General features: G+C 38.8%; 1 protein-coding gene across 7 annotated transcripts in view; it reads left to right on the top strand.

The window, feature by feature from the left end:
• Positions 1-27,085, top strand: part of FRMD4B (FERM domain containing 4B) — a 365,011-nt gene that overhangs the window by 309,929 nt on the left and 27,997 nt on the right. For all 7 annotated transcript variants that reach the window (XM_058288632.1, XM_058288631.1, XM_058288629.1 and 4 more), the window contains 4 exons: positions 8,757-8,840; positions 10,901-10,966; positions 13,891-13,948; positions 15,377-15,463. In XM_058288632.1, coding sequence (XP_058144615.1) covers positions 8,757-8,840; positions 10,901-10,966; positions 13,891-13,948; positions 15,377-15,463 — 295 coding nt within the window. The remainder of the gene's footprint in view (positions 1-8,756; positions 8,841-10,900; positions 10,967-13,890; positions 13,949-15,376; positions 15,464-27,085) is intronic.

The raw sequence follows: 27,085 nt of genomic DNA, 5'->3' as shown, positions 1-27,085 counted from the left end.
AACCCAGCATACAAAATATTGTAATTTCCACATGTAGTCAATATTAAAATTATTAAATGAAAAAAGAAAAAGAAATAAAAAAATAAAATTATTAATGAGATATCTTATGTTTTGTTTTAAGTCTTCGAAAAACCATACCCAGATTTTTCTAAGGGTCAATTTTCATTAACTTTTATATTTATGGTATTTATTTGACTTTACTAGTGAGTTCTGCTTTTTATTTGTACTTTTTATTTTGAAATAATTTCAAACTTACTGGACAGTTGCAAAAATAATTTTAAAAACCAATATAAAGAACTCCAATATACCTTCCTACCCAGATAGCAGATATACCAACTTTTTAATATTTTGCCACATATGCTGTATCATTCTGTTGATCTATCTTCATGCCCAACTACCTGTTGGTCTACCGAACCACCTACCCTTCTATCTATATATCTATTTGTCCATTTCCTTAAATAGTTGAGACTAGTTTGCGTACCTTATGCTCTTTGATTTCTTACTACTTCTATGTACATTTCCTAAGAACAAGAATATTCACTTCTGTAAGTAACCACCCTACATACAGTAACAGTTTAAGAAAATTAACATTGATGTAAAGTTTACAATATGGATTCCAATTTTTTCTTACATCCCAGTAATGTCCTGTTGGGCCTTTTCTCCTCTCTTGTTAGATCCAGTCCAGTACCATGGATTGCATATAGTTATTTAATTGCCATTGTCTCTTTTTTAAAATTTTTTTTTGTTTTTAATGCTTTTTTTTTTTTTTTTAAAGATTTATTTATTTTATTTAATTTCCCCCTTCCCCCGGTTGTCTGTTCTTGGTGTCGATTTGCTGCGTCTTGTTTCTTTGTTGGCTTCTGTTGTCGTCAGCGGCACGGAAGTGTGGGCGGCGCCATTCCTGGGCAGGCTGCTCTTTCATTTCACGCTGGGCGGCTTTTCCTCACGGGCGCACTCCTTGCGCGTGGGGCTCCCCCACGCGGGGGACACCCTTGCGTGGCAGGGCACTCCTTGCGCGCATCAGCACTGCGCATGGCCAGCTCCACACGGGTCAAGGAGGCCCGGGGTTTGAACCGCGGACCTCCCATATGGTAGACGGACGCCCTAACCACTGGGCCAAAGTCCGTTTCCCTGTTTTTAATGCTTTAGATCACATAAATGTTACATAAAAATTATAGAGGATTCCCATATGCCCCACCCTCACAAACACCCTTTCTCACATTAACAACATCCTTCATTAGTATGGTTCATTTGTTACAAGTAATCAATTAATGAACACATTTTTTTTTAAAGATTTATTTATTTATTTCTCTCCCCTTCCCCACCGCCCAGTTGTCTGTTCTCTGTGTCTATTTGCTGCCCGTCTTCTTTGTCCACTTCTGTTATAAGCAGCACGGGAATCTGTATTTCTTTTTGTTCCAGTGTCCCAAAAATGCCATTGTCTCTTTAGTTGCTCTTTTTTAAATTGTGGAAACATATACAACATAAACTCTTTCTCTCTCTCTCTCTCTCTCTCTCTCTCTCTCTCTCTCTCTCTCTCTCTCTCTCTCTCTCCCTCCCTCCCTCCCTCCCTCCCTCTCTCTCTCTCTCTCTCTCTCTCTCTCTCTCCCCTCCCCCCCCCCACCACCTCAGTTGTCTGTTTTCTGTGTTTATTTGCTGCATCTTCTTTGTCCGCTTCTTCTGTTGTTGTCAGCGGCATGGGAATCTGTGTTTCTTTTTGTTGCGTATCTTGTGTCAGCTCTCCATGTGTGCGGCGCCATTCCTGGGCAGGCTGAACTTCCTTTCACTCTGGGCGGCTCTCCTTACGGGGCGCACTCCTTGCATGTGGGGCTCCCCTACACGGGGACACCCCTGCGTGGCACGGCACTCCTTGCTCCCATAAGCACTGTGCATGGGCCAGCTCCACACGGGTCAAGCAGGTCCGGGGTTTGAACCGCGGACCTCCCATGTGGTAGATGGACGCCCTAACCACTGGGCCAAGTCCGCCGCCTCTATTTTCTATTTCTATGAATTTTTATTTTCTAACTATTTCATATACATGGAATCACAGTATCAGTCCTTTTATGTCTGATTTATTATGATGATCTTCATCATGATGTCTTCAAGGTTCATCTTTGTAATAACATGTTATCAGAGCTTCATTTCTTTGAGCAATATTCCATCGTTGTATATACTACATTTTGTTTATTCATTCATCTGCCTATGGACATTTAGGTTGCTTCAATCTTTTGGCTCTTGAGAATAATGCTGCTATGAACAATGGTGTAAATATATCTGTACAAGTCCCTGTTTTCAATTGTTTTGGTTACATACCTAGAAGTGGGATTACAGGGTCATTTAGCAATTCTCTATTTTACTTTTTAAGGAAACACCAAACTGTTTTCTATAGTAGTTGCACCATTTCACTTTCCTGCCAACAATGTGCTCAGGTTCCCATTTCTCTACATCTTCGCCAGCAACCATCAATTTTATTGGTACATATTAATAAAATATAAAATTCATCCGAAGTGTACAATCAGTGGATTAAGTATAATCTATGTAGTTATGCATTCATTACTTCAGTCATTATCAGAGCATTTTCATTATTTCAATAATAATAATAAACAAACAAGTAAACAAGAAAATTCTATCATAAATTCTATAAACATTCTAATGGGTGTGAGGTGGTATCTCCTGGTTTCAATTTGCATTTTCCTAATGGGTAATGATGTCGAGCATCTTTTCATAGATTTATACATGTTTGCAAAAATGTCTTTTCAAATCTTTTGCCCATTTTTAAAATTGGGTTATCTTTTTGTTATTGTGTTGTAGGAGTTTTTTAAATATATTCTGGATATTAAACCCTAATCAGATATATAATTTCCAAAAATATTTCCCATTCTGCTGGTTGTCTTTTCACTTTCTGAATAGTGTCCTTTTCACAAAAGTTATTAATTTCAGTGAAATCCCATTTATCTATTTTTATTGTTGTTGCTTTTGCTTTCAGTGTTAAGGCTAGGAATCCATTGCCTAATACAAGAGCCTGAAGATATGTCCCTATGTTTTCTAAGAGTTTTATAGTTTTAGCTCTTATGTTTTTAGGCCAATGATCCATTTTGAGTCAATTTTTCTCTATGGTTGAGGTAGGGGTCCATTTTCAGTCTTCTGTGTGTGGAGATCCAGTTTTCCCAGCATTAGTTTCTTGAAGGGACCATTCTTTCCCCATTGAGTAGATTTGACACCCTTGTCAAAAATCAGCTGGCCAGAGATGTGTGGGTTTATTTCTTCTGTGCTCTCAGTTGTAATTCATTAGTTAATATGTCTGTCCTTTGCAAGTATCACTATTTTGATTACTGTAGCTTTGTAATAAGTTTTGAAATCAGTAAGTGTGCATCCCCCAATTGTTCTTTTTCAAAATTGTTTTGGCTATTCAGAGTCCCTTGCCCTTCCACATGAATCTGATGTTTCGCTTTTCTCTCTGTGCAAAGAAGACTGTTGAAATTTTGATTGGGAGTGTGTTAAATCAGTAAATTGCTTTGGCTAGTATTGGCGTCTTAATGATATTAAGTCTTCCAATCCATTAGCTTTGGCTTTTATGTGAAGATAAATGAGCATATGTTTGGATCTCTGGCATACACAATCATATCTATATTCTCAATAATACTTCCAAAGGGCAATGCTCTTTTCTGATCCAAATAGTCCACACCATTTCCCCATTGTGCCCTTATCTCCAATGCTGAGTTTGACTTGCCATTTTTCATCTAGTTTACCAAGTTGATTTTCTTATGTCCATCTTACCTGGCTCCTCTTAGACATTTGCATTTGAAATTCCTGATACTTAAATTCTCAGACTGATAGAGAAAAATTCATTTAGTCTAAAAGATATATTTCAAACAGTTTTAGAGTTGAATTCTCAGGGCTTTTATAATAATCTCATGAAAGATATCTTAGCCTCAGCCATTTGGGGCCAGGTGATTTTTTTTTTAGTTGCCAAGGCTGTTCTGATATTGTAGGATGCTTCACGGCATCCCTGGCCTCTACCCCTAGATGCCAGTAGCACTCAAAGATTTATTTATTTTTTTATTTATCCCCCACTCTCCCCAGTTGTCTGCTCTCTGTCCATTTGCTGTGTGTTCTTCTGTGTCCGCTTGTATTCTTATCAGTGGCACCAGGAATCTGTAATCTGTGTCTCTTTTTTGTTGCATCTTCTTGCTGCATCAGCTCTCCATGTGTGCTGCACCACTCCTGGGCAGGCTGCACTTTTTTCATGTAGGGTGGCTCTCCTTACAGGGCACACTCCTTGCTCATGGGATTGTCCTACATGGGGGAACCCCTGCATGGCATGGCACTCCTTGCATACATCAGCAGTATGCATGGGCCAACTTACCACATGGGTCAGGAGGCCCTGGGTTTGAACCCTGGACCTCCCATATGGTAGACGGATGCTCTCTCAGTTGCGCCCAATCCACTTCCCCAAAATATCTTAAGACATTGCTAAATGCCCCCACCCCCCACCCCCAGGACAAAATTGCCCCTGGGTGAGAACTACTGATTTAAAGTTTCTTTCTTTAATGTCATCTGAACTCTCCTTAAATAAAATGATCCCTAAGCCATTCTGCTATTAATGAACATTTTAGTTGCTTCCAAGTAATTGGTTAGTACAAACTCAAGAGCTCTTTATGAATGAAGATTCTTATGCATACATGTAAGGATGAAACTAGAAATGATTATAGAGGATCTGGCTCAGAATTAACCTTTGGTACTTTACTCATTGATTCAGCCAGCATTTCCAGGTAAATAACATCTCATCACATCTTATAACTTGGCATAGGTTCCAATTGAATATGGTTGAAGTTACTCTTATTAAATCCTTGGGGAGGTGACATGTTGAAGGCAAAGTTTATCTTTCAATAAATCCCAAATTAAGTAGAATATTTATACAGTTGGAACACGTCTGTTTCTTTAGTTAGCACTAGGTTTATAAGTTGTTTGTGTTAAGAGGTTATGTATTAAAATTATATGTTTATGTGCTAGAAAATCTCAGTGCTGTGAGATGCTTGTGCTTTAAGGGATGTGGGAACTGGAAACCATCTCAGAGATAGCAGCAGTGTCAAGTCTTCCATTTCATACTTATTCTCAATCATGAGATTGTTGAAGGATGGGTAAAAGTTCTCTTACATGTATGTAGTTGGTGGTAATGATTAATAACAAACAGTGTGGTCCTTGGTTTATCATTTCAGAATATGCATTTGCCTTTCTTTTAAAAACTCACAAGCAGACTTCTTTTAAAAGGAAATGGTATTTGAAGGACAGAGCATAAAAGGAATTATTAAGTAAAATAAATATCATCACTGGGAGTTGACAGTTGACCTTTAATATGAATAAATTGGATTGTGGTATATTTTGATTTTCAGGAAGCCCAAACCAGTTTCCCAGGGTTGTCTATGTGGTTAAGCCACACTAGTCAGATTTCAAATGAATGGAGAGATTTATCCTTATGTAAGCCCCGGAGCCGAGTGACTTTTTATTTCCTGTAGTGGTTTGGAAAGCTGGACTTCTCACCTTTAGGAAGAGCCATAACCTGGTTTTGAAATGTAATGTTGACAGGTACAGGTCATAGGGCCTCTGAGCTTGGTGACACTCACTCTAATTATCTGTTCTTACTGAAAGACAGTAAGCTAATGATTAGCTTGCTCAGTGAGTTCACATGGTGGGCCCGTGGCATTGGAGACTTGATGATAGAACCGAAAAACTTTCAGTGGAAGAAGAGACCCACGTAAACAAAACGTGCTAATGGGACAGGAGTGAGCAATTTCAAATGCAGCAAAATACACTGTCACCATTGATCTATACATGTTGAAAGAATAATATTTTAGAAGGAAATTTGTCTTTGGTTCACTGTTTGAACCTCCATTTCATCTACATCAAAATCTTGGTTCACACTGGGGTAAACCCCAGGGAAGCTAATGTAAAAAATGCTTAAGTGAAAAAAAAAAAAAAAAAGGAAACGGACTTTGGCCCAGTGGTTAGGGCGTCCGTCTACCATATGGGAGGTCCGCGGTTCAAACCCCGGGCCTCCTTGACCCGTGTGGAGCTAGCCATGCGCAGTGCTGATGCGCGCAAGGAGTGCCGTGCCACGCAAGGGTGTCCCCCGCGTGGGGGAGCCCCACGCGCAAGGAGTGCGCCCGTGAGGAAAGCCACCCAGCGTGAAAAGAAAGAGCAGCCTGCCCAGGAATGGCGCCGCCCACACTTCCGTGCTGCTGACGACAACAGAAGCCGACAAAGAAACAAGACGCAGCGAATAGACACCAAGAACAGACAACCAGGGGAGGGGGGAGGAATTAAATAAATAAATAAATCTTTAAAAAAAAAAAATGCTTAAGTGATGGGAGCAGATGTAGCTTAGTGGTTGAGTGCCTGCTTCCCATGTACAAGGTCCTAGGTTCAATCCCCAGTACCACATGAAAAAAAAATACTTAAGTGATAGACTTTGAAACTAATTTATTAGTCAGTGTTTTCATTTGTCATTAGGGGTGAGGGTGAGGAGATACTGTGTAACGCCAGAGTCAAAAATGTTCAGGTTAGCCATCTGGGGCACTGCTCTGGGAGTCTGTCTGGGAATCTGATAATGGAATAAAATGATTAAGGCCTTTGAAGCCAAACAGACTGGGGTTGCCTCCTGGCTCTTCTCCATAGTAGCTATGAGACATGGAGCACGTGACTTAAAATCTCACACCCTTAAGTGCAGCTTGTGGCTGTGGTGAGATTTAGATGAGGTAAGTGAGGCCCAAAAAGGGCTTTGCAGGGTGCCTGGCACTTGGTAGCTCCTCAACAAAGGGTAGTTAGTGGTAAAGATAGGAAGATGTAGGAAAGGAGGAAGAGAAGAATTGGCAGTACGCTATTTGAATACCAGTTTGATCAGAATTTTGGATAGCCTTTTCCTGTACTTCCAGGCACTAGTAGATCCCAGAGTTATGTTTGTTGTTGCTGTTGCTGTTTTGAGATGCTGGTCTGGGCATTGAACCTGGGACCGCGTATGTGGGAAACGTCGACTCCCCCTCTTTTTTTCCTTTGTTTTGCTTGCTGTTTGTTTTTAGAGGCACTGGGTATGGAATCTGGGACCTCCCATGTGGGAAGTGGGTGCTCAGCTGCTTCAGCCACATCCATTTCTCTGGTTGTTTCTTCATAGACTACCTACCTCCTTAAATACTTGGGGGGCAGTTAGCATATTTCCTCTTATGTAGCGCCAGGCCAACTATGAATGGGTCACATTACCTGTTTTCCCTTCTCTTAAGTTCCATAAAGACCACACCCTTTTCTTTTGACAACCAGAATGTTGCTAATTAGATAATAGCTGACCTTATGCAAGGTACATTTTAGTTCATTTAATACAATTTGAGAAGTACCTTGGGGTTCATTAGACACAAGTTTTTAAGTCATCTTCTAGTCAGGTGATTTCCACAGATGGCCAACTTGGTCCATTTTATTTCAGGGGGTGGTAAGGAAATAACAGAAGAGTAACATAAAAGTCTACATAAACCTTTTTATCGCAATGGTATCTATTATGAAATATCATGAAAAATGGGCAACACTATGCAAATGGTTTTATGGTTGCCAATTGCAGTGACTTCTACTCCTCGGACTTAGACCAGATCTCACAGGTTAAGAACACACACTCCTCCACAAAACTGCCCTCACTTCAGACACCTGCCACGAACTGGGGCTTCCCTCACTTCTGACCAACCGGCTATGAAATCAGGGATTTTTCACTATTTCTTCAGATTCAATGATTCGCCAGAACAACTCACAGAACTCAGGAAAGCATTATACATACAATTGGAATTTTATTCTAGCAAAAAGGCTACAAATCCTAACCCCTTCAAAGAAGTGGTATATAGGGCAAGGCAAATTCAAATTTGAATTTCCATCAATCTCTCCTCCTACAGTCAGAACACCTCACTTTCCCAGCACATCAGTGTGTGACAAAGTTTCTGTCCAGTGAAGCTCACCCAAGCTTTTGGTGTCCAGAGTTTTTATTGAAGCTCAATCACATACTGTCCGTGTGGCTGACCTTTAGTCTCCAGTTCCTCTGGAAGTTCCAAAGCTTCCATCATAAATCACATTGCAAGTCTGTTTGACCAAAGCCCCCATGCAAACAAAGGCATCCCTATTAGGCAGGACATTCCAGGGGCCTAGAGATCACCTCCCAGTAGCCAGGACAAAGGCCAGACTTCTCTTTGGGTAAAGTTCATTCTTTACTATATACCAGAATTCCAACAGAGTGGAATATTATGTAGCCACTTAAAGATAATTATGAGGATGCTGTAGGAACATGGAAAAAGTATATAATAAAATGTGAAGAATGTTGAGTAAAAAGAGAATATAAAATATGCACAATTACAATTATGTAATAAAAATTATAAAGATAATAAATAATATACAAAGAAAATAACATACCATGTATACAAAATAATATGATGTAAACATCTGTGATTTTATGAAAAGAGTAAGGAAAATGGGATTATGGCAGTTTAATGCTATTTTAAGTTTTCTGTCTTTTTTAAAATGTCAAAACATCACTGTGTACTTTGTTAGTCAAATTTGAGGACTGTCTTTAGTTAGAGTCCATAGTCTTCTGTGTGTTGATTACAGATACTTGACAGAACCTGCCATGCTATAAATATTTAGTTTTTGGATTTCATTAATTTGGTTACTAACATGCATGGTTTTTTTTAGGTGACAGTGACTGATAATTGCCATGTTACTTTCCTTTTTAGTGATGAAAATGCCAGGAAAGATTTAAAGACATTACCAGCCTTCCCAACCAAAACGCTTCAGGAACATCCATCCCTTGCTTATTGGTAAGCTAAGTCCAGATAAATGTACTCAATGTTAAATTTCTTGAATGTGATTATTGTACTTAATGTAGTTACATAAGTGGATATATTTGTTCTAAGATATTTACTTCTGTAACTACATTAAGTACAATAATCACGCTCAAGAACAAGAAATATACATGGACATATTAAGTGGTAAAGGAGCATGTTATATGCAAACTACTCTCAAATGTTTAGAAGATAGATAGATAGATGATAGATAGATAGATGATAGATAGATAGATAGATAGATAGATAGATAGATAGATAGATAGATAGATAGATAGATAGATAGATAGATAGAAAGAAAGAAAAGGAAGGAAGGAAGGGAGGGAGGGAGAGAGGGAGGGAGGGAGGGAGGGAGAGACAAATGTGGCAAAATGTTAAAGGCTGGGCATTCTGGGCATCCAGGTGAGAGAACTTTTGAATTCTCTGCATTGTTTTGTATTATTTTTAACAAATTTCCTATACGTTTAAAATTACTTCAAAATTTTAAAAGTTTATTTTTATTTTTATTTTATTTTTTAAAAAGAAATGTTCTCTGTCTGGTGACCCTGATATCATAGCTTTCATTGAGAACTGCATGCTCTTCAGGAAATGAAAAGAAATAAAAATGAGGAAAATATCAAGTTGCCCATTAAATGTGTCACAGTAACCCTAGACAGACCTTGATCCTTTCAGTGAAAGGATCTTGTCAAAGCTTGCTGGAGATCACTACACCAAGATGTGTCACATTGTCATTTATAAAGAGTAACCCTGAGTAGTTTCTTTCAGGTTCTTAACAAGTCTGCAGTGTGCTTTTAAGTGAACATATGCACAATATATGTGCAGTCACTGTGCAGCCTTAATCCAGCATAGTACAAAATGAGTATTATAACATACAGAGTTCCTTTATCAGAAGTTTCCTTAATGACCAGAAATGACCTTAATGCCAGAGATTTCCTCTATGACCAGAAATCACTGTATGTCTTGAGTTGTTTTATTTATTTCTGTTAATGAATCCACAGCACCCATTTTCCATACCACATTTTTACAAGAAAATAACTCTTATTCCCTTTGAATTACCTACATTCCCTTTAAATGTATTTTCCTTGCTTTAAGTCTCTGAATCCTTAAGGTGGATTTCCCTCCACTAAAAATAGATGCAAAATAGACATTGATAGCTTTAATAAGAACGCTGGAATACATTTCCCATTTAATGAAAGTGAATACTGAGGCTACACAGTGCGCTGACTCTTAGCAAATCATTGTTAAGTGATAGTTTCTTAAGAAAAAAACAAAGGTTGATTACCTCCAATTATTGGTTTTGTTTTTGAAACTGGATTTGGAAAACTAATTAAAAGCCTTATAGATTAAGTTTGCACTTCTAGGTTATACTTAAGATATGACTATAAAAGAGCTACTTTGTCTGAAAGTAGAGTAAGATAGCTGAATGATTTCAAGGTTCAACAAACTTCAACCTAGTTCTCTCCTTTCCAGTTAACAAATTTTATCCTAGAACAATAATGAAGGATTTTTCTCCTGAAGCAATATGTCCCCAAGTGATGATGATACAGTATTTCATATTGCATATATGCTCAGAAGCAGTTTTAATTCTTTTTTAATCTTTCTGAATAATCCACAGAGAAAGTCTTTAATACCTAACATTTGCTAATCTCCCTTTTTAAAAAGAGAAGTAGACCTTATTCTCAAAACTTCCCCAGTAGGATTCTCAAACTAGCATTTAATAATATTGTTTTGTTTTCATTATATTCCATTCACTATGGCAAGGGATATTAGTTTTCCATTTGAGAAATTGATATTATATTTCCTTTTTTAAGTAAGTTCTTAAAAATATTAATATGGCAAAAATCATGATATCAGGTAGTCCAATGTCTGAGGTCTGGAATCCGTGTTTTACATAAACGAAAGTCAACCAGAGTCAACCAAGTCAGTGAGGCCTTCCCTTTCAAGTTTCCAGTAGCCAGCTGAGAATCTTGAAACTGAGTCTCTACCTCACTCATATAATCATGTGCCGCCATACTTTTTATTTCCTTGTTTTATAGTGAGGACAGAGTAATTGAGCATTATTTGAAAATCAAAGGTCTGACTCGAGGTCAAGCAGTGGTCCAGTGAGTATCTCTCTTTCCTTTTACTTAGACATCATTTTAATGTCTTTTTAAAAATGTTATTTATTTCTCTCCCATTCCCACCCCCACCCCCCACTGTCTGCTCTCTGTGTCCATTTGCTGTATGTTCTTCTGTGTCTGCTTGCATTCTTGTCAGTGGCACCAGGAATCTGTGTCTCTTTTTGTTGTATCATCTTGCTGCATCAGCTCTCCATGTGTGCGGCAACACTCCTAGGCAGGCTGCACTTTTTTTGCATGGGGCGGCTCTCCTTACGGGGCACGCTTCTTGTGGGGGGGGGACACCCCTGCGTGGCAGGGCATTCCTTGTACACATCAGCACTGTGCATGGGCCAGCTCACCACATGGGTCAGGAGCCCTGGATTTGAACCCTGGGCCTCCCATGTGGTAGGCAGATGCTCTATCAGTTGAGCCAAATCCTCTTCTCCATTTTAATGTCTTTTGTTTGAAGAAGTCATTTAAAATTATTTCTGTTGTAGAGTTTTTTGTGTACATATTTCCTCATCTGGTTTGGAATTATCTTACCATAAATTAGAAAATATCTTAGGTCATTCCATATTTTGGTGTCACCAATTCAAATGCTTATCAGCATCAGGCAGGTAACAAGAATGAGAACTGCAGGAAACAGATGTTGCTCAAGTGATAGAGCTTCTGCCTACCATGTGGGAGGACTTGGGTTTGATCTCTGGGGCCTCCAGGTGAAAAAAAAGAAGAGAAAGCATGCCCATGAAGCAAGCCAGTGCCCACGTGAGTGCCCGCATGGTGAGCCAGTGCCTGCACAAGTGCCCATATGGTGAGCCAGTGCCCTGCGCAAGTGAGTCACGCAGCAAAATGATGATGCATCAAAAGAGTGACAAGGGGAGAGTCAAGGTGAAGTGCAACAGAAACCAGGAACTGAAGTGGCCCAATTGACAGGGAACCTCTCTCCCTATCAGAGGTCTCCTGGATTGAATCCCATTGAATCCTAGAGGAGAAAAAATGAGAAGACAACACAGACAGCAAAAACAGAAGGGCAGGAGGAGGGGAAGGGGGAAAAATAAATAAATAAATAAATCCTTAAAAAAAAGAAAAAAGAAAGAGAATTGCAAGCCAGGGAATGGCAGGGATTGCAGTGATCTGAAGAACATTTGCCCTGAGTAAAGGAGATGAGGTTATTCAGCTTTAGAATGCAGGTACAATGTTGTCATATCTCCTGATATTTTCCAAGAGAAGCTTGCCATTCAGATTTTTAAATCCCAATTTTAAACACTGGGAAGGAATTTTAAGAAAATTTTAGCATAGTGTAGACCAAAATAAACATGTCTGGAAAGCACGTTTAGTTCCCTGGTTTGTGACTGTTTTGGATGGAGCACACAGGTATCAGTGTTGGATAATCTGTTTCTTTGTGTAGCCAAAACAGATTATAGTGATATATTTCTGCATTTTATGACTTACAGAGTTACATCCTTTTATTAATAACAGTTCCCTTGCTATACTAAAGTTTTAAAAATTATAAAAGTTAATTAGTTTGATGTGCATTATTGCTGTAGTAATAGTAGAGTAACTTTTATGACCAGAGAAATTAAAAACCTACAGAGAGAGAGAACATAAAAAAATAAGCCCTGTGAGAACTGAAATAAGGTGTTGGAAATTGCTAATCTTCTGGTCATCTTATAGGTTTCCAGCCCCACACCCTCAGCTTTTTTGTACAGTAATCTATATTTTATCATAATACATCTTCTGTAAACCTTGTTACAGAAATCACTAGAAGTTGAATCCTTGACATTTTATTTCATTTTACCTGTTGCTGGAAAGAAAATAAAAAGGAATAATAATTTCCCTGAAGGATTTTATGTTAGATTAGTGAGTACATTACAAAGTGTCCTTGCTGAAATGCAGAGTTCTTTTACTTCCTTTGATCATTGTCACTGTGATTCCAAACAAGGGACCCTGTAACATGGTAGTTAAGGCTGTAGGCTGTGGATAGAGCGAGACTCACTTCGTTTGGATCCTAGCTGTGTAATTTAATTGCTGCATCGCCTTGGTATATATGCTTAACCTCTTATATTCATTTACATATAGGCCATTTACTTAAAAAAAAAATCAAATTGATTGCAGAGTCCAGAGAAATTGATCATCAAAATATTGTTTAAAAGTTCACTTGTATTAAAAAGGAACCTTAATTCCTTAAGGGGAGAAAGGAAGTCTTATGCAATTTAGCCCACTCCATAATACTTTGGTGGTACATGATAAATACTTAGTGAATTAAAAATAGCAAGAAGTAGGGGAGCAGATGTAGTTCAAGTGGTTGAGTACCAGCTTCCCGCATACAAGGTCCCAGGTTCAATCCCGAGCCCTGGTACCTAAAAAAAAAAGGCAAGAAATAGCATCATTGCTTCCATTTGGGGGGGGGGGGGGGGGAAGGCATATGTATTTTCCTTCAGGTTTATTGAGGTTTGTTTATTAACTCAGGTTTATATTCAATAAAATTCACCCCTTTAAAGTATACAGGTCAAAGATTTATGACAGATATTTACAGTTATATAATTTCTATCATAATCAACATATCGAATAGCTTCAGTTTTTACTTATTGTGAGCATGAGTCTCATTGTTTATATCACTAGGTACACTAGCTTTTTAAAAAGCTTGCAATTTGAGCCTATAATATAATATATTTCTCCCCAGAAAGGTTTACTCTATTTCTACTTGAGTCAAAGGTATTAGTCATGGTTATGAGGAAAGTAGATATAAATTGTTTCTTTAGACCACTTTTTTTAAAACACTTTTTTTATTGTATTTTTTTAAGATATATACATCACAAAAAATGTTACATTAAAAAAACATGAAGTTCCCATATACCCTCCACCCCCTAGACCACTTTGTAAATTAGAGCACTCTTAATATTTTTAACTCTATTCATTTTCCATAGGTATATGAAAATAGTAGAAGCTCTACCGACTTATGGAGTCCATTACTATGCAGTAAAGGTAAATACTTTCACATGACCAAGGTTTCATAATAACCATGATATTTTATGAGTGTTATTGAACAATATCAATGTTCTAAATTCACATAAACATGCATATCTATGTAAACTGTCTCTAGAAATTGCATTTAGAGTAGGATTGGTTTTTCTTACAAAATAAAAGCCTGATTATATTGTCCTTTTTAGCAAATAAATTATAATTATAATTTGCTAAAATCATTTTTACAAAAATACTTGCTACATTTACATGTTTTCTAAGGCCTCTCTTAGTCCTAAATTATTCAGCTCATTCTCTTTTGACACACCTACTTCTGTTGCTAATCCTTGCCATCTTTTTCTTTTCCAATTGTTCACCTACCTCTGCCAGATCATCATTTGACAGTGCTTTTTATCTGGGTGTCATGCAGTTTCCAGTTATGTCAACAATTTCATAAAATGCTGAAATTTTTGCAGGATTTGCAATACCACTTTCTGATCAGTATGTTTTGAGTTACAAAATATTTTCAAATGTTCATAAACAGGGAGAAAGTGACTAAGAAATATTATGAGATGATCAGCATGGAGAAAGCGTAGCATTAATTAAGAAGGGTGTTGTCTTTGAAATAAGGATACGTTTTTAATTCGTCAGTCCTGTGAATATTTTTCATGCTATGACAATGTTGCATCCCTATACAACTCAACATGGTGGGGAATTAGATAAGAAAAACTTGCATAATAAGGACATTCTGAACTAAAAAATATACCAATTCAACTTTAATTTCTAATGATTTTTAATTTGTTTACATGCAGGTGTATATGTAAACCTAATTTCCCTTTCCCTATGTCATTACATCCTTGCATTAAGAAAACCTAAAAGATAATTTTATGGGGACAAATACTACTTCCCTCCCATGTATACCTCAGACTTTTTATTCAAGCATGCTGTCACTGTATTGTACAGTTCTCCAAAGAGTTTTTTAATATTCTCATGTTCATTGTTAAATGTATCATAATCATCAGGATTTGGAAGTGCTTTTCTCATCTTTGTAATTCTTTGGGAACTTTTCCAACCTTTATAGGTGACTGAGAGAACAAAGAGCTGCTTTTTAAAAATTTGTTTATTTTTAATGGATAACTGGCTTTGCACACTGGATTAATTCTTAATTGCATTATTTATACTTTTTTTCTTCAACCCTTTAATCAAAACAGTTATGCTTCATTCTTTTTGATGGTCTTAGCAATATTGGTCTGTTTTGACTTAGAGATCTCATTTGTAGGAAATCTAAGGAGGCATTTTAATAACGTTAGGTTTTTAAGTGGTGTTCTGTTTACTGAGATAGCTTTATTTTTACTTGCTGATACTTGTTAAAGGATAAAATTGGTAAATATAACTTCACTTCTAGAAAACTTAACAATTAGGTCTTGGTTCTCATGCTTTTCCATCTTCTAGGATAAACAAGGAATTCCTTGGTGGCTTGGAATCAGCTATAAAGGAATCGGCCAGTATGATTTACAAGATAAGGTGAAGCCTCGGAAAGTAAGTATGAATCATTTCAAACACTTATGAGCAAACATTATTAACAAACCTCAAACAATTCTAGAGCTGATAAAACATAATTTTAAGGAGCATTGTGCAGTCCTGGGCAAAAAACTTTAGTTAATGAAGCCATGGCTTCAGAGTAGAAGCACGTTAAGTGTAAATTCTTTTTTTTTTTTTTAAGATTTATTATTTATTTCTCTCCCCTTCCCCCACCCGCAGTTGTCTGCTCTCTGTGTCCATTCGCTGTGTGTTCTTCTGTGTCCGCTTGCATTCTTGTCAGTGGCACCAGGAATCTGTGTCTCTTTTTGTTGTGTCATCTTGCTTCATCAGTTCTCTGTGTGTGTGGCACCACTCCTGGGCAGGTGGTGCTTTTTTCGCACGGGGTGGCTCTCCTTGAGGGTGCACTCCTTGCATGTGGGGCTCGCCTATGCAGAGGACACCCCTGAGTGGAACAGCACTCCTTGGGCACATCAGCACTGCTCATGGACCAGCTCACTACACAGGTCAGGAGACCGTAGGTTTGAACCCTGGACCTCCCATGTGGTAGGCGGATGCTCTATCAGTTGAGCCAAATCCACTTCCCAAGTGTAACTTTTTATAACACTTTTATGTACCATATACACAGTAATTCAACTTCTGGTCATTTTTTTTCTAAAGACAAAGTAATATATAAGATATAATTACAAGGATGTAGATCACAATGTAGTTTGCAAGGCCATGCAAGTAATATATGTATGTGTATATATTTGCATTTGATGGATAGATAGATGGACAAGTTATAAAGACACTAGTCAAAATTTTTGTCACTGGGTATCTCTTAATGTTACATTTATGAGTACTCATCAATTACAGTTGGGTTTTGTTGGGTTTTTTTGCTTATCTTTGTTTCAAAGATTTTTGCAGTAAGCCTGTCTGCTTTTTGTAAAGAAAATTAAATTGTGTCCTACACTTGATCAGATTTGGATTGGTCAGAGTAAATAAGTTACATTATGTTCCACTAAAAATTTGATTATGAAATTGCTTCTCTTAACTCAATGGGTATACAATATATTTTTGCCTGTATAAGAATCGGTGAATCAATTTAGATGATTGTGCGTCTGACCTTGGCCTTCAGTATTGTAAGGACTTAAAGGCTTATACATGCTGCCGTTTTGATGCCCTCCCTGTCCTGTGCAGTCATCACTGGGAGTTTCAGGAATGAAACAATTACCTATAATAACAGATCTGGGTCATTCTATCTCTATTATCATTACCCATCATCACAGCCTTAAATATCTTCTATCACTTCCATCTGTCTCTTGCTTTACTGTGTATAGAAAAACAGCCGTATTCCTCCTAAAGCAGCCCTTGTAATCACACCACAGTACTCTTCATCTCCTAAGTGGCCTCCTAACTTCAATCAGTGCTTACAATCTCCCTTTCAGTTATGAAGATAAATATAGCTCCCCTCCCCTCCTAACTTCATGGTGGTGAAACTCAGACTGCATGAAAGGGTGACCTGGGACAAACTGCAGTCCCCTTCTAATGCTGAAACTCAGATCTCCTGGGTCAATCTAGTTGGGCATCGCAGCTTCTTATAAGAAATTATCACAGAAAACTATAAAATGTCATTCAACCCCTGACATCCATCTATGTGAGGGACCGTGAAAGCATGTATGCAATCACACAATTAGAATTTTGTCTCCATAAGCTCTCAGACCAAGTTCAATTCAAGTAAAGAGTATCTATTTTAATTTCCAGGAAAATTAGGAATATTCTTTTTTTTAGTCTTTATTTTATTTTATTTTTAATGAGGAGAATTCTTGTTCCTACTTGTTTTTGAAACTTTGCTTCTCAAAAAAAAATATCTAATAAGTTAAATCATCTTAAAAATGAACAGTACCCAATTTTTTCAAATATTTTTAAAAATAATTTTATTTGTAATTCTTTTAATTTTTCCCCAAAAGTAATACATATTCATTTTTAAAAACAAACAAAAAGCAAATACTACAGATATATGTAAGCCAGGGAACCCTTCTGCAATGCTCCTCTCTCCCCCATGGTAACCATGGGGGAGAGAATGATACTGGTTCATTCAAACTTTGTCAATGCATATTCTAAGCATTTAAAAAGAAAGAGAAATCATACATGCTATTTCATATCTTTTAATACTTCTCCAGATCATTTATAAATAGATCTCTTTTCACTCTTTATAAAAGCTGCCTGGTTTTCCCTTATATGGAAATACATAATTTTATTTAACTAATTCCCTTTTTTTTTTTTTCATTTGAAGAACAATTTATTGAAATATATCAGTCAATAAAAGTATAATAAGAACTTACAAAACAAACATGCAACATCATACAGGGCTCCTGTACTTCACCCCACCACAAATACCTTGCACTTTTATGAAATATTTGTAACCTACTATGGAAGAGCATCATCAAAGTATTACTACTAACAATAGTCTGTATCTTACATTTGGTGTACTTTCTCCCAATCCACGCTATTTTTATTGTGCTCTCAATGGCATTTGCTATAATCACCAAGTTGTGCATTCATCACTTCAATCAATATTAGAGCATTTTCATTACTCAAAACAAAAACAAAAACCACTATCATACTGTATGTTAGCCCTACTAATTACAAATCCTATGAAGTGCTTTCCCCATTTCTATTCATTTACAAACTTTTACAAACAACTTTTTACCAATTCTGCACAGACTAAACCTCAGCTTTCCATTCTCTAACCACATTCTTTTCTCTAGTGACTATGTTCTAGCTATTAACTCCATGAGTTCACTCATATTTAGTTCATAATAGCAAAGTCATACAATATTTGTCCTTTTGGTCCTGGCTTGCTTCACTCAGTATAATGTCCTCCAGTTTTATCTACATTGTCATATGCTTCACAACTTCAGTTCTTCTTACAGCTGAATAATATTCCATCATATGTATATACCGCAGTTTGTTTATGCTTTTGTCAGTTGATGGACATCTGGGTTTTTTCCATCTTTTGGCTATTGTGAAAAATGTCACTATGAACAGCAGGGTACAGATGTCTGTTTGTGTCACTGCTCTCAGTTCTTCTAGGTATATACCTAGTAGTGGTATTGCCCGCATCCTATGGCAAATCTATATTCAACTTCTTTAGGAACTGCCATACAGTGGCTGTACCACTCTGTATTCTCACCAACAGTGAATAAGTGTTTCTGTCATTCCACATCCTCTCCAACACTGGTATTTTTCTGTTTTGTTAAAAGTGGCCATTCTGGCAGGTGTAAAATGATACCTCATTATAGCTTTGATTTGCATTTCCCTAATAGCCAGTGCTGCTGAGCATTTTTTCACGTGTTTTTTCACCATTTGTATTTCTTCTTTGGACAAATGTCTATTCAGATCTTTTGCCTATTTTTTTATTGGGTTATTTGTCTTTTTATTGTTGAATTGTAGCATCTATTTATATATTATGGATATTAGACCCTTGTCCGATGTGTGATTTCTAAATGTTTTCTCTCATTGAATAGGCTGCCTTTTTACCCTCTTCACAAAGTCCTTTGAGGTACAGAAGTGTTTAATTTTGAGAAGGTCCCATTTATCTATTTTTTCTTTTGTTGCTCATGTTTTGCTTGTAAGGTTTAAGAGAACCCTACATATTACAAGGTCTTGTAGATGTTTCCCTATGTTATCTTCTAGGAGTTTTATGGTCCTTTTATGGTTAGGTCTTTGATCCATTTTGAGTTGGTTCTTGTATAGGGAGATGGTGTCCTTTTCGTTCTTTTGGTATGGATATCCAGTTCACCCAGCACCACTTACTGAAGAGCCTACTCCGTCCCAGAAAAGTGGACTTGGTAGGCTTATTGAAAATCAGTTGACCGTAGAGGTAAGGGTCTGTTTCTGAGCTCTCAATTTGATTCCGTTGATCAGTGTGTCTATTTTTAAGCCAATACTATGCTGTTTTGACTGCTGTTAGGAGGTGGAGATGGTAGGGTATAATCCCAGCCCAGGCCAATAACAAATACTTAGTTTATCTATTTTGTAAGACCAAATTATTTGCCTTGCCTATCATGTTTTCATAAGACAAACTTTACGGCTTGTTTGGCATTTTGTTTGTTTGTTTTGGTAATTTATTTCTCCCTTTGTTTTTCTTTGGGAAATAACATTCTGGAGTCTTGCGGGTTTTTCTGAATCTTACATGTAAAATTTAACTTAAATTGACTCAAATAATTTCTAGTTAATACGGCTTGGTAAGATTGAGATTCCCACAGAATATAAATGCATGCACTAAAAACAACCTGGCTTTCTCCCAAATAATGGTGAATCAGAATCTGCACAGTAATTTCCTCTCCTTTGGTTGTGACTCACAGGCCTTTCTTTACATTCACAGTTTCATAGAAATTGGTACATATTGTCTGACACTGATCATAATCAGGTTTGCTTGTTCATTCTAGAATCTAGACACAGATTAGAAGCCACTTCCTTTTTTCCGATTTGCAGAGTTTTCCTATTTCATTTTCAAGACATGCCATTTATTCAAAAAGGACCATGAACAGGCCATCTTACATTATCTCTTTCTTGCTTTCTATTTCACAGTTCTTTTAGCAGATTTCTACTCTGTACCATTGTTTGTTTTCTCCTATCTTCTTCCATTAAAATCTCACAATGGACTTTGTTTCCATATATTTTCCATGCCCAAACAACTTAAGGCTTTAATTAGAGGGAGGCTGTTCTACCATTCCCTCTCCTGACCCAGTTCACCGAATGAAAGAATGCATAATTTATAGGGCTATGAGCCCTGACGTAGGAAAGAAGGCTCGTGCTCCAGCTGTTTGCATGACCTGTGCACACAGCAAGCTACCAATGGCCAGGCAGGAATGAAGGTCAGATTGGCAAACTCTAATGAAATAAAGGCTGTAATGGGAGGCTTTATAGATCCTCAGCCACTTGAGCTGCCTGCCTGCCTTGTTATAATTATATGACTTTAAGCAGGTGGAAAGGAGGAAGATTTGCCAAAAGGAAGAGACTGATGCTGAAAGGCTGTTAAGAAAAGGTTTGTTCCAAGATCCATCGGCAGAGGCCTTCTGCCAGTTACAGCCTTTGAATGTTGGGGGCTGTGTTTGTTTTGACTCTCAGAGCCCCCAGCAAGTGCTATTCGTGTATTTTTGGCTATAAAGGTTTTGCCAGTCTTGGGGCCAGTCAGCATACTACTGTGATGCAGAGCAAGAGTTTGGGAAGCTATTTGCTTTGTGATTTTGGTTATGGCATGTTGTTTGATCTCTCTAAGCATCTGTTTCCTCATCTGCATGATGGCAAAATGATACCAACCACCTAGAGCCGTTATGAGAAATAAATGAGATTCTATTTTGCATCATGCCTGATACACTGGTAGGTAGTTGCTCATTGGTCTTGAGGGAAACAGACAATCAAAAAATAATTCAAGCAGAGGAATGATATGATTTCAATGGCAGTGAGGACTATGAGGAAAATAAGGCAGGCTAAGAGGGTGGAGAGGGACAGGAAAGGGGAAGAGTGGAGGTCCAGGGCAGCCCCCTTTGGGAGGCTGGGGAGCCCATTTGAGCAGAGGAGAGATTGAGGAGGGGGCCAAGCAGAGACCCCCGAGGGAACAGCCTTCCAGGCAGCAGACCCAGGGCATTTAAGCAGGGACTCTTGTCACTGCTGTCTCCTAACATAGACCCAAAGAGCAACACTTTCTCAGGACTGGTCTAATGTAAGGAGGCAAGGTACTCTCATCACTATTTGGTTAGAGAGCGACCCAGCATTGCTATGAATGTATGGCCCTGTGTTCCGTCTAAGAGTCCACAATTAGGCAGATCTTGTCCTCAGTTTCAAACACAAATTTTCCATTTTCAAAGGCCATTGAACATTCCTGCCCCTCCCAACCCACTAACAATAATGCCCTAAGGTGTAATGCAAATTAGGGGAGAATTTTTAAATCCTGACTTATAAACCACAAAAATTCAAGGTATTAAAAATTCAGATCAAAAGCAATTTTTCATTATAATCTTCCCTTTGTACATGAAAGGTATCATTGCAGGCTCTTAAGGAATGTGAAGACATACCAGAACTCAACCTACCTTTAAATTGTAGGACATTTTGGACTTCGAAATTGAAGATGGTTTATGTAAAAGTCTTTCTTTTAGGTTTTTATTGTTCACACAGTATTTCAAGGGAAAATGACTGTTGTTCACAAAGAAATAGACATAGGTCAGTGGCTGAATAAACGGTTATGGTGTATGCCATGACCGAGTTATTGAACCTGAGAAAACCAGAGGCTGTCAGCAGTGGGAGAAGGGAAATTGTTAAGGTGAGACCCTGGTGAGAGAAGATGCCTTTCAAAATTAGTATCTTCCTGCAGTTTTACATACTAAGATGGACTTGTGATGTGCTGCAGTTTCTTCACCCCAGGGTACTTTAGGGTGGGAAAGCATTCTTAACCTGTAGATAGCTGATTTTTTTTTAAACTCTCAGAATTCTCAAATGCCTAGAGCCAGAAGAATTAAGTAACAAGCATTAAAGTCTTCCGGTTTCTTTGTCATAAAAGAACAGAGTTCATTTCATCTAAAGGCTGTGACTTGCTTATTTTTGTAAACACAGCCATCTCGACCCTTTCTGACCCCTCCTTGCTCTTACCTCCACGGTCCTGTACCACTATAGACTTCCATCAAAGGATGTTACTTTGAACACTGCTAAAATTCTAGATGAAGTTACCTGTAGGAGAAAGCCTATGCTTGTGCAGTCCAGTCATACTTCTGCATGAATACAAAATAAAGTATGGCGTGGAAGGAAGAAACTGGATTGTAGAATGTCGACTGGAGACCTGTCCATCCTGTTTATAAAGTGTTTAATGAAGCTTCAGCCACACCAGTCACCAATTTGATTGTTAAAACTTTTTGCAGAGTCTTTGGAAGGACTCAGGTCCTATAGCATGGATCTAAATAAGAACCAGTCGTGCTCTCCCGCTCCCTGGCTGGCTTACTGGTGCTGTCACTCAACTTTTCTGGGCCTTCATTTTACCAACTATCAAATTCCAATCATTCAAATAATCTGTCACCCTCACAGATCATTGTGAGGATCCAATGAGTGAGTGATTTATTTCACTGTGTAATTATTTTTTCCTCCAAACCATACTCTAATTTATTTTTAATTAATATAGAAAGTGTACTGGTCAGAGTAGGTATTTCTCTTCTCCTCAAACAGACAATCACAACTGGAATTTTAAGCATCTCCTTTAAGACAAGGAAACGGGAAGACTTTTGAGTGCCTAGTCTTTTCAGGGAATTGGTTGGGCCTTAGTGAGTTTCCATTTCACTGCAGTAGGCAGGTGGAAAAAGAGAGGTACAGGCAAGCAGCTTTATCATTCGAAAGTCACACGGCCAAGTCTAGTTGAAGGGAGCCTGAGAAATATGGTGTCTAGGTGAGCAGCCATGTGCAAAGTCATACATCCAGGTGTTTTAAAAGGGAGAGGGAAAAATAGATCCTGAGGGAGATAAGTAGTTTTTTCTACACTGTCCTTGTTTCTTTTGCAGTCTTTTGGGGGATGGTTAATGAGAAACAATACACAAGTAAGCAAAGTAATAAAGACATCATTATAAAATTTGAGTGATCACTGATGAAAACAAGATGGGGGGATAGAATAATGGGTTGGGCGGAGAACATTCTTAGGGTGTTCAGGGAAGGCCTCTCTGAGAAGGTGACATTTAAGCGGAGACCTGAAGGGTAAGAAGGAGTCAGGCCACAAAGAACAGGGTAGAGTGTTCTAGTCAGAGAACAGCATGCACTGAAAGGGAAAGCGAGAGGCATATTTCAAGAATTGAGGGGAGGGAAACGAATGTGGCTCAAGTGACAGGGTTTCCACCTACCATATAAAAGGACCCAGGTTCAATCCCTGGGGCCTCCTGGTGAAAAAGAAGAGAAAGCGTGCCTGCACGGTGAGCCAGTGCCCACTTGGTGAGCCAGTTGCCCACACGGCAAACCAGTGCCCACGCAAGTAAGTTACACAGCAAGATGATGATGCAACAAAAGAGAGATGAAGGGGAGAGTCAAAGTGAAACGCAGCAGAAACCAGGAGCTGAGGAGGCACAGCTAACAGAGAACCTCTTGCCACATCAGAGGTCCCCAGGATTGAATCCCGGTGAATCCTAGAGGAGAAAAAAAGAGAAGACCAAAAGAGAAATCGATACAGAAGGTCACACAGTGACTGGATACAGACAGCAAAAACAGCGGGGTGGCGGGGGGAGAGAGTGGGGAAAATAAATAAATAAATAAATCTTAAAAAAAAAAAAAGAATTGAGGGGAGACCATTAGAGCTAGAGCTAAAAGAGTGAGAGAGTTCCCTGTAGAAACTGAAATGCTATTAGATGAAGAGGGAATAAATGGCTGCTGGACAGGGAGACCCACCAGATGCCCATTATTCAATTTATTACTTTTTTTTATTACTTGTCATTTACCAAATAGCTGAATTAGTGGCACATATAGAAAACTGAAAGCTAACTCTTTAGCAAGACTAGCTAGTCTCATTGCAAAGACAAGTAATTAAGTAATTCAGTATATACTTATGACCAGAGATTGAATGGTTTGGGATCTTTTTTTTTTTTTTGGAGCAGGACTTTAGTAATAAACTAAAGTTATTAAATTCATTGGTCCTTCAGGAACAAATTTCTAACAGCAGAGTGCAATGTACTTTATTTTGTATTTTTCCAAAAACAAACAACCATTTATTGAGCCCATTCTGTTTGCAAAAGCACTAAACTAGTACCTTCTATTATTTACTTCATTTAAGGAAAGAGCCATAGTCCAGTATCATCATGGGCCTGATAATCTATCTAGAAAGACAGAATTATATTCAAAATGAGGAATTTTATTCAAAATATTTAATAACCAGACTGGGTATCAACCTATAGGAAGGGACGCCACCTATAAACATCCAAAAAAGCCATACCAGAGTCAATCATTAGATCAGCCTGGGGATTCGACCATGGGACGCTTGGGTGAGATGGCATCCTCTATGTGGTGAGATTTTAGTAGTATACATTCTTCATACCCAGAACATCATCTGAACATTTTTCTTCCAGATAGAATGTTTTGCCCTTGCACTTAAGACATGATGTTTTTATGTGTGTAAGGTTATGGTATCACATCAGAAAGAATAATTTTTACTACCCAAGTATACCACTTGGGTAAGTAGGTAATTTTTAATTTGTGCACTGGACACATTATTATCGTGGCCTCTTCTAGCCTGATCAATTTTAAGTCCCTCTGCTGGGTAATATTTGCAGTCAGAAAGCAATCTGAGCAACCATTTGTTCCTAAATGTATTCATTACCCAGTTGGAATAAATAGAACTCCAGAATTCATTACTTTTGAACAAAAAATTTATCTTTATCAAAATGTTCCACGCACCAAAGCCTAGTCTTATCATCCTTGTAAGTCAGGGCTTCTTTAATCTCAGCACTGTTGACATTGGGAACCAGAAAATTCTTCCTTGCAGGGGGGCTGACCCATACATTGTAAGATGTTTAGCAGCATCCCAGGCTTCTATCCACTAGATGCCCATAATGACCTAACCCTCCCTGCCCTCCCCCAAGTGTGATAACCAAAAATGTCTCCAAACAATGCCAAATGTCCTGGAGGAGCTGGGGCAGGAGAGGGGAAGGGACTGAAAAGAGGTTGGGCAAAATCATCGCTGTTTGAGAACCACTGAACTAAGTAAAATTAAACGTTCCATCCTACAGATGGCTGCATGATTGCTGCTACCTCTTCTCTCAGACATACCACCCTTTTTTCTTTCTGTCTTAGGTAACATGTCAGATATCCACAGAGCACTCTCTTTCCAGGCAAGGAAGGCAGGACGGTGTGCAGTGATCATGTGCTGGGGTTTTGGAGCCCGACTGTGCCTGGGTGGGACTCTGCCCTTATTTAACTGTGGGTCCTTGGCCAATTTACTTAAACTGCTCTAAGCTTTAGTTTTCTCTTTCGTAAAATGGGGTTGTTGGGAAGACAAAGTGCTAAAGCATGCAGCAAGTTAGTGTGCAGCTGGCACCTGAGCACTTAGGTGATGCCAGCTGGCACTGTATTTGTTGTGTGACTGTCACGTCACTTTTACTAGCTTGTACTCTCCTTGAGAGCTGGGACCTTGTCTCAGTAGGATGGTTGGCTAGATGGAAGTAAAGTAAATTTGGCTTTAAAAAAGCCTATTTTCCTGCAAAATCCTGTTTTTGTACTACTTAATAAAGCAAAACAGATCTTCTAGCTTGATCTTGGGTACTGACAGTATATTCATCAAGAGTAACTTTTTAAAAACAATAAAAAAAGAAATGATCGGGAAACGGACTTGGCCCAGTGGTTAGGGCGTCCGTCTACCACATGGGAGGTCCGCGGTTCAAACCCCGGGCCTCCTTGACCTGTGTGGAGCTGGCCCATGCGCAGTGCTGATGCGCGCAAGGAGTACCCTGCCATGCAGGGGTGTCCCCTGCGTAGGGGAGCCCCACGCGCAAGGAGTGCGCCCGTGAGGAGAGCTGCCCAGCGTGAAAGAAGGTGCAGCCTGCCCAGGAATGGCGCCGCATACACTTCCCATGCCACTGACGACAACAGAAGCGGACAAAGAAACAAAGAGACACAGAGAACCGACAACCGGGGCAGGGGGGGGGGGGGGCGGCCGGGGGATTAAATAAAATAAATAAATCTTTAAATAAAAAAAAGAAATGATCAATAGTACAGGGATTTTGTTTTGCCTAAAGTAATATCAGGGGACCACCCTTTGTGAGTCATTGTTTGATGTACAATCATACACCACAGCTGTGACGCTCCCAAATTTAGTCATTTCCAGGTGAATTTGCAGTTAAATGATTAACTGGTAGCCTAAGTGCTAGTAAAAACTACAAGCCTTTGCTGAGTCTTTCCTGTCCTTGCCTAGTTAGCTGTTACAACTTTTGGTGACATCTGTTTTCAGTTCATCAAGATTAAGAAAGGCACTTTGATCCTTTCTGTCCAAGATTTTCCCCAGGTCTCTCATGACTCCAGGGAGGGCCCCTTGCCAGTGGCAGGTGCACGCTCCTCAGCACTTGTGAGAGTGCCGCGGCACATTCCTTGTCTCAGGCAAGAGGGAACCTGCTATTGTGCAGCTGACTCGGGGGCGTGCCCTTGACCCGCCTCTCCCTCCTCACCTGTGACCTCCAGGATACAGGAACAGTGAGCAGATTTCCTACCTAGAGGGTGTTTCAGGAAACCAATGATGAACTGGACAGAAACAGAGCAGACCATGTTTACGCGACCGAAACTGACAGTATTGGAAGTTTGAATAGCACGTTGTCAACAGAATAACCCGGCTCTTTTATCACTGGAAAGACAGTTACAAAAGTAATACAAAACCCATACGGGGAACTTCAAAATAACCTGCCTCCCTCTGCCTTACCCAGGTGGCAGACCTAGATTTGACCCAGTCGCCTTCTGGCGTGGTCCAGTGTCCAAGTTTTGCTCCATGGAGCTCCATCATGGTCTTGGTTCTACCCGCTGCTCTGGTGTCCTATGCCCGAGCACCCACACTTTTTTTTTTTAAACCAATGGTTAACAGTTTACTACATTTGTTCTATCTCTTGCCACATTTACCAACCGTTAAAGTAT

This window comes from Dasypus novemcinctus, chromosome 26 (genome assembly GCF_030445035.2).
Source record: "Dasypus novemcinctus isolate mDasNov1 chromosome 26, mDasNov1.1.hap2, whole genome shotgun sequence".
In the NCBI taxonomy this organism is placed as follows: domain Eukaryota; kingdom Metazoa; phylum Chordata; class Mammalia; order Cingulata; family Dasypodidae; genus Dasypus; species Dasypus novemcinctus.
The sequence above is the reverse complement of the archived record's forward strand: the minus strand, read 5'-3'. Positions and strand labels throughout refer to the sequence as shown.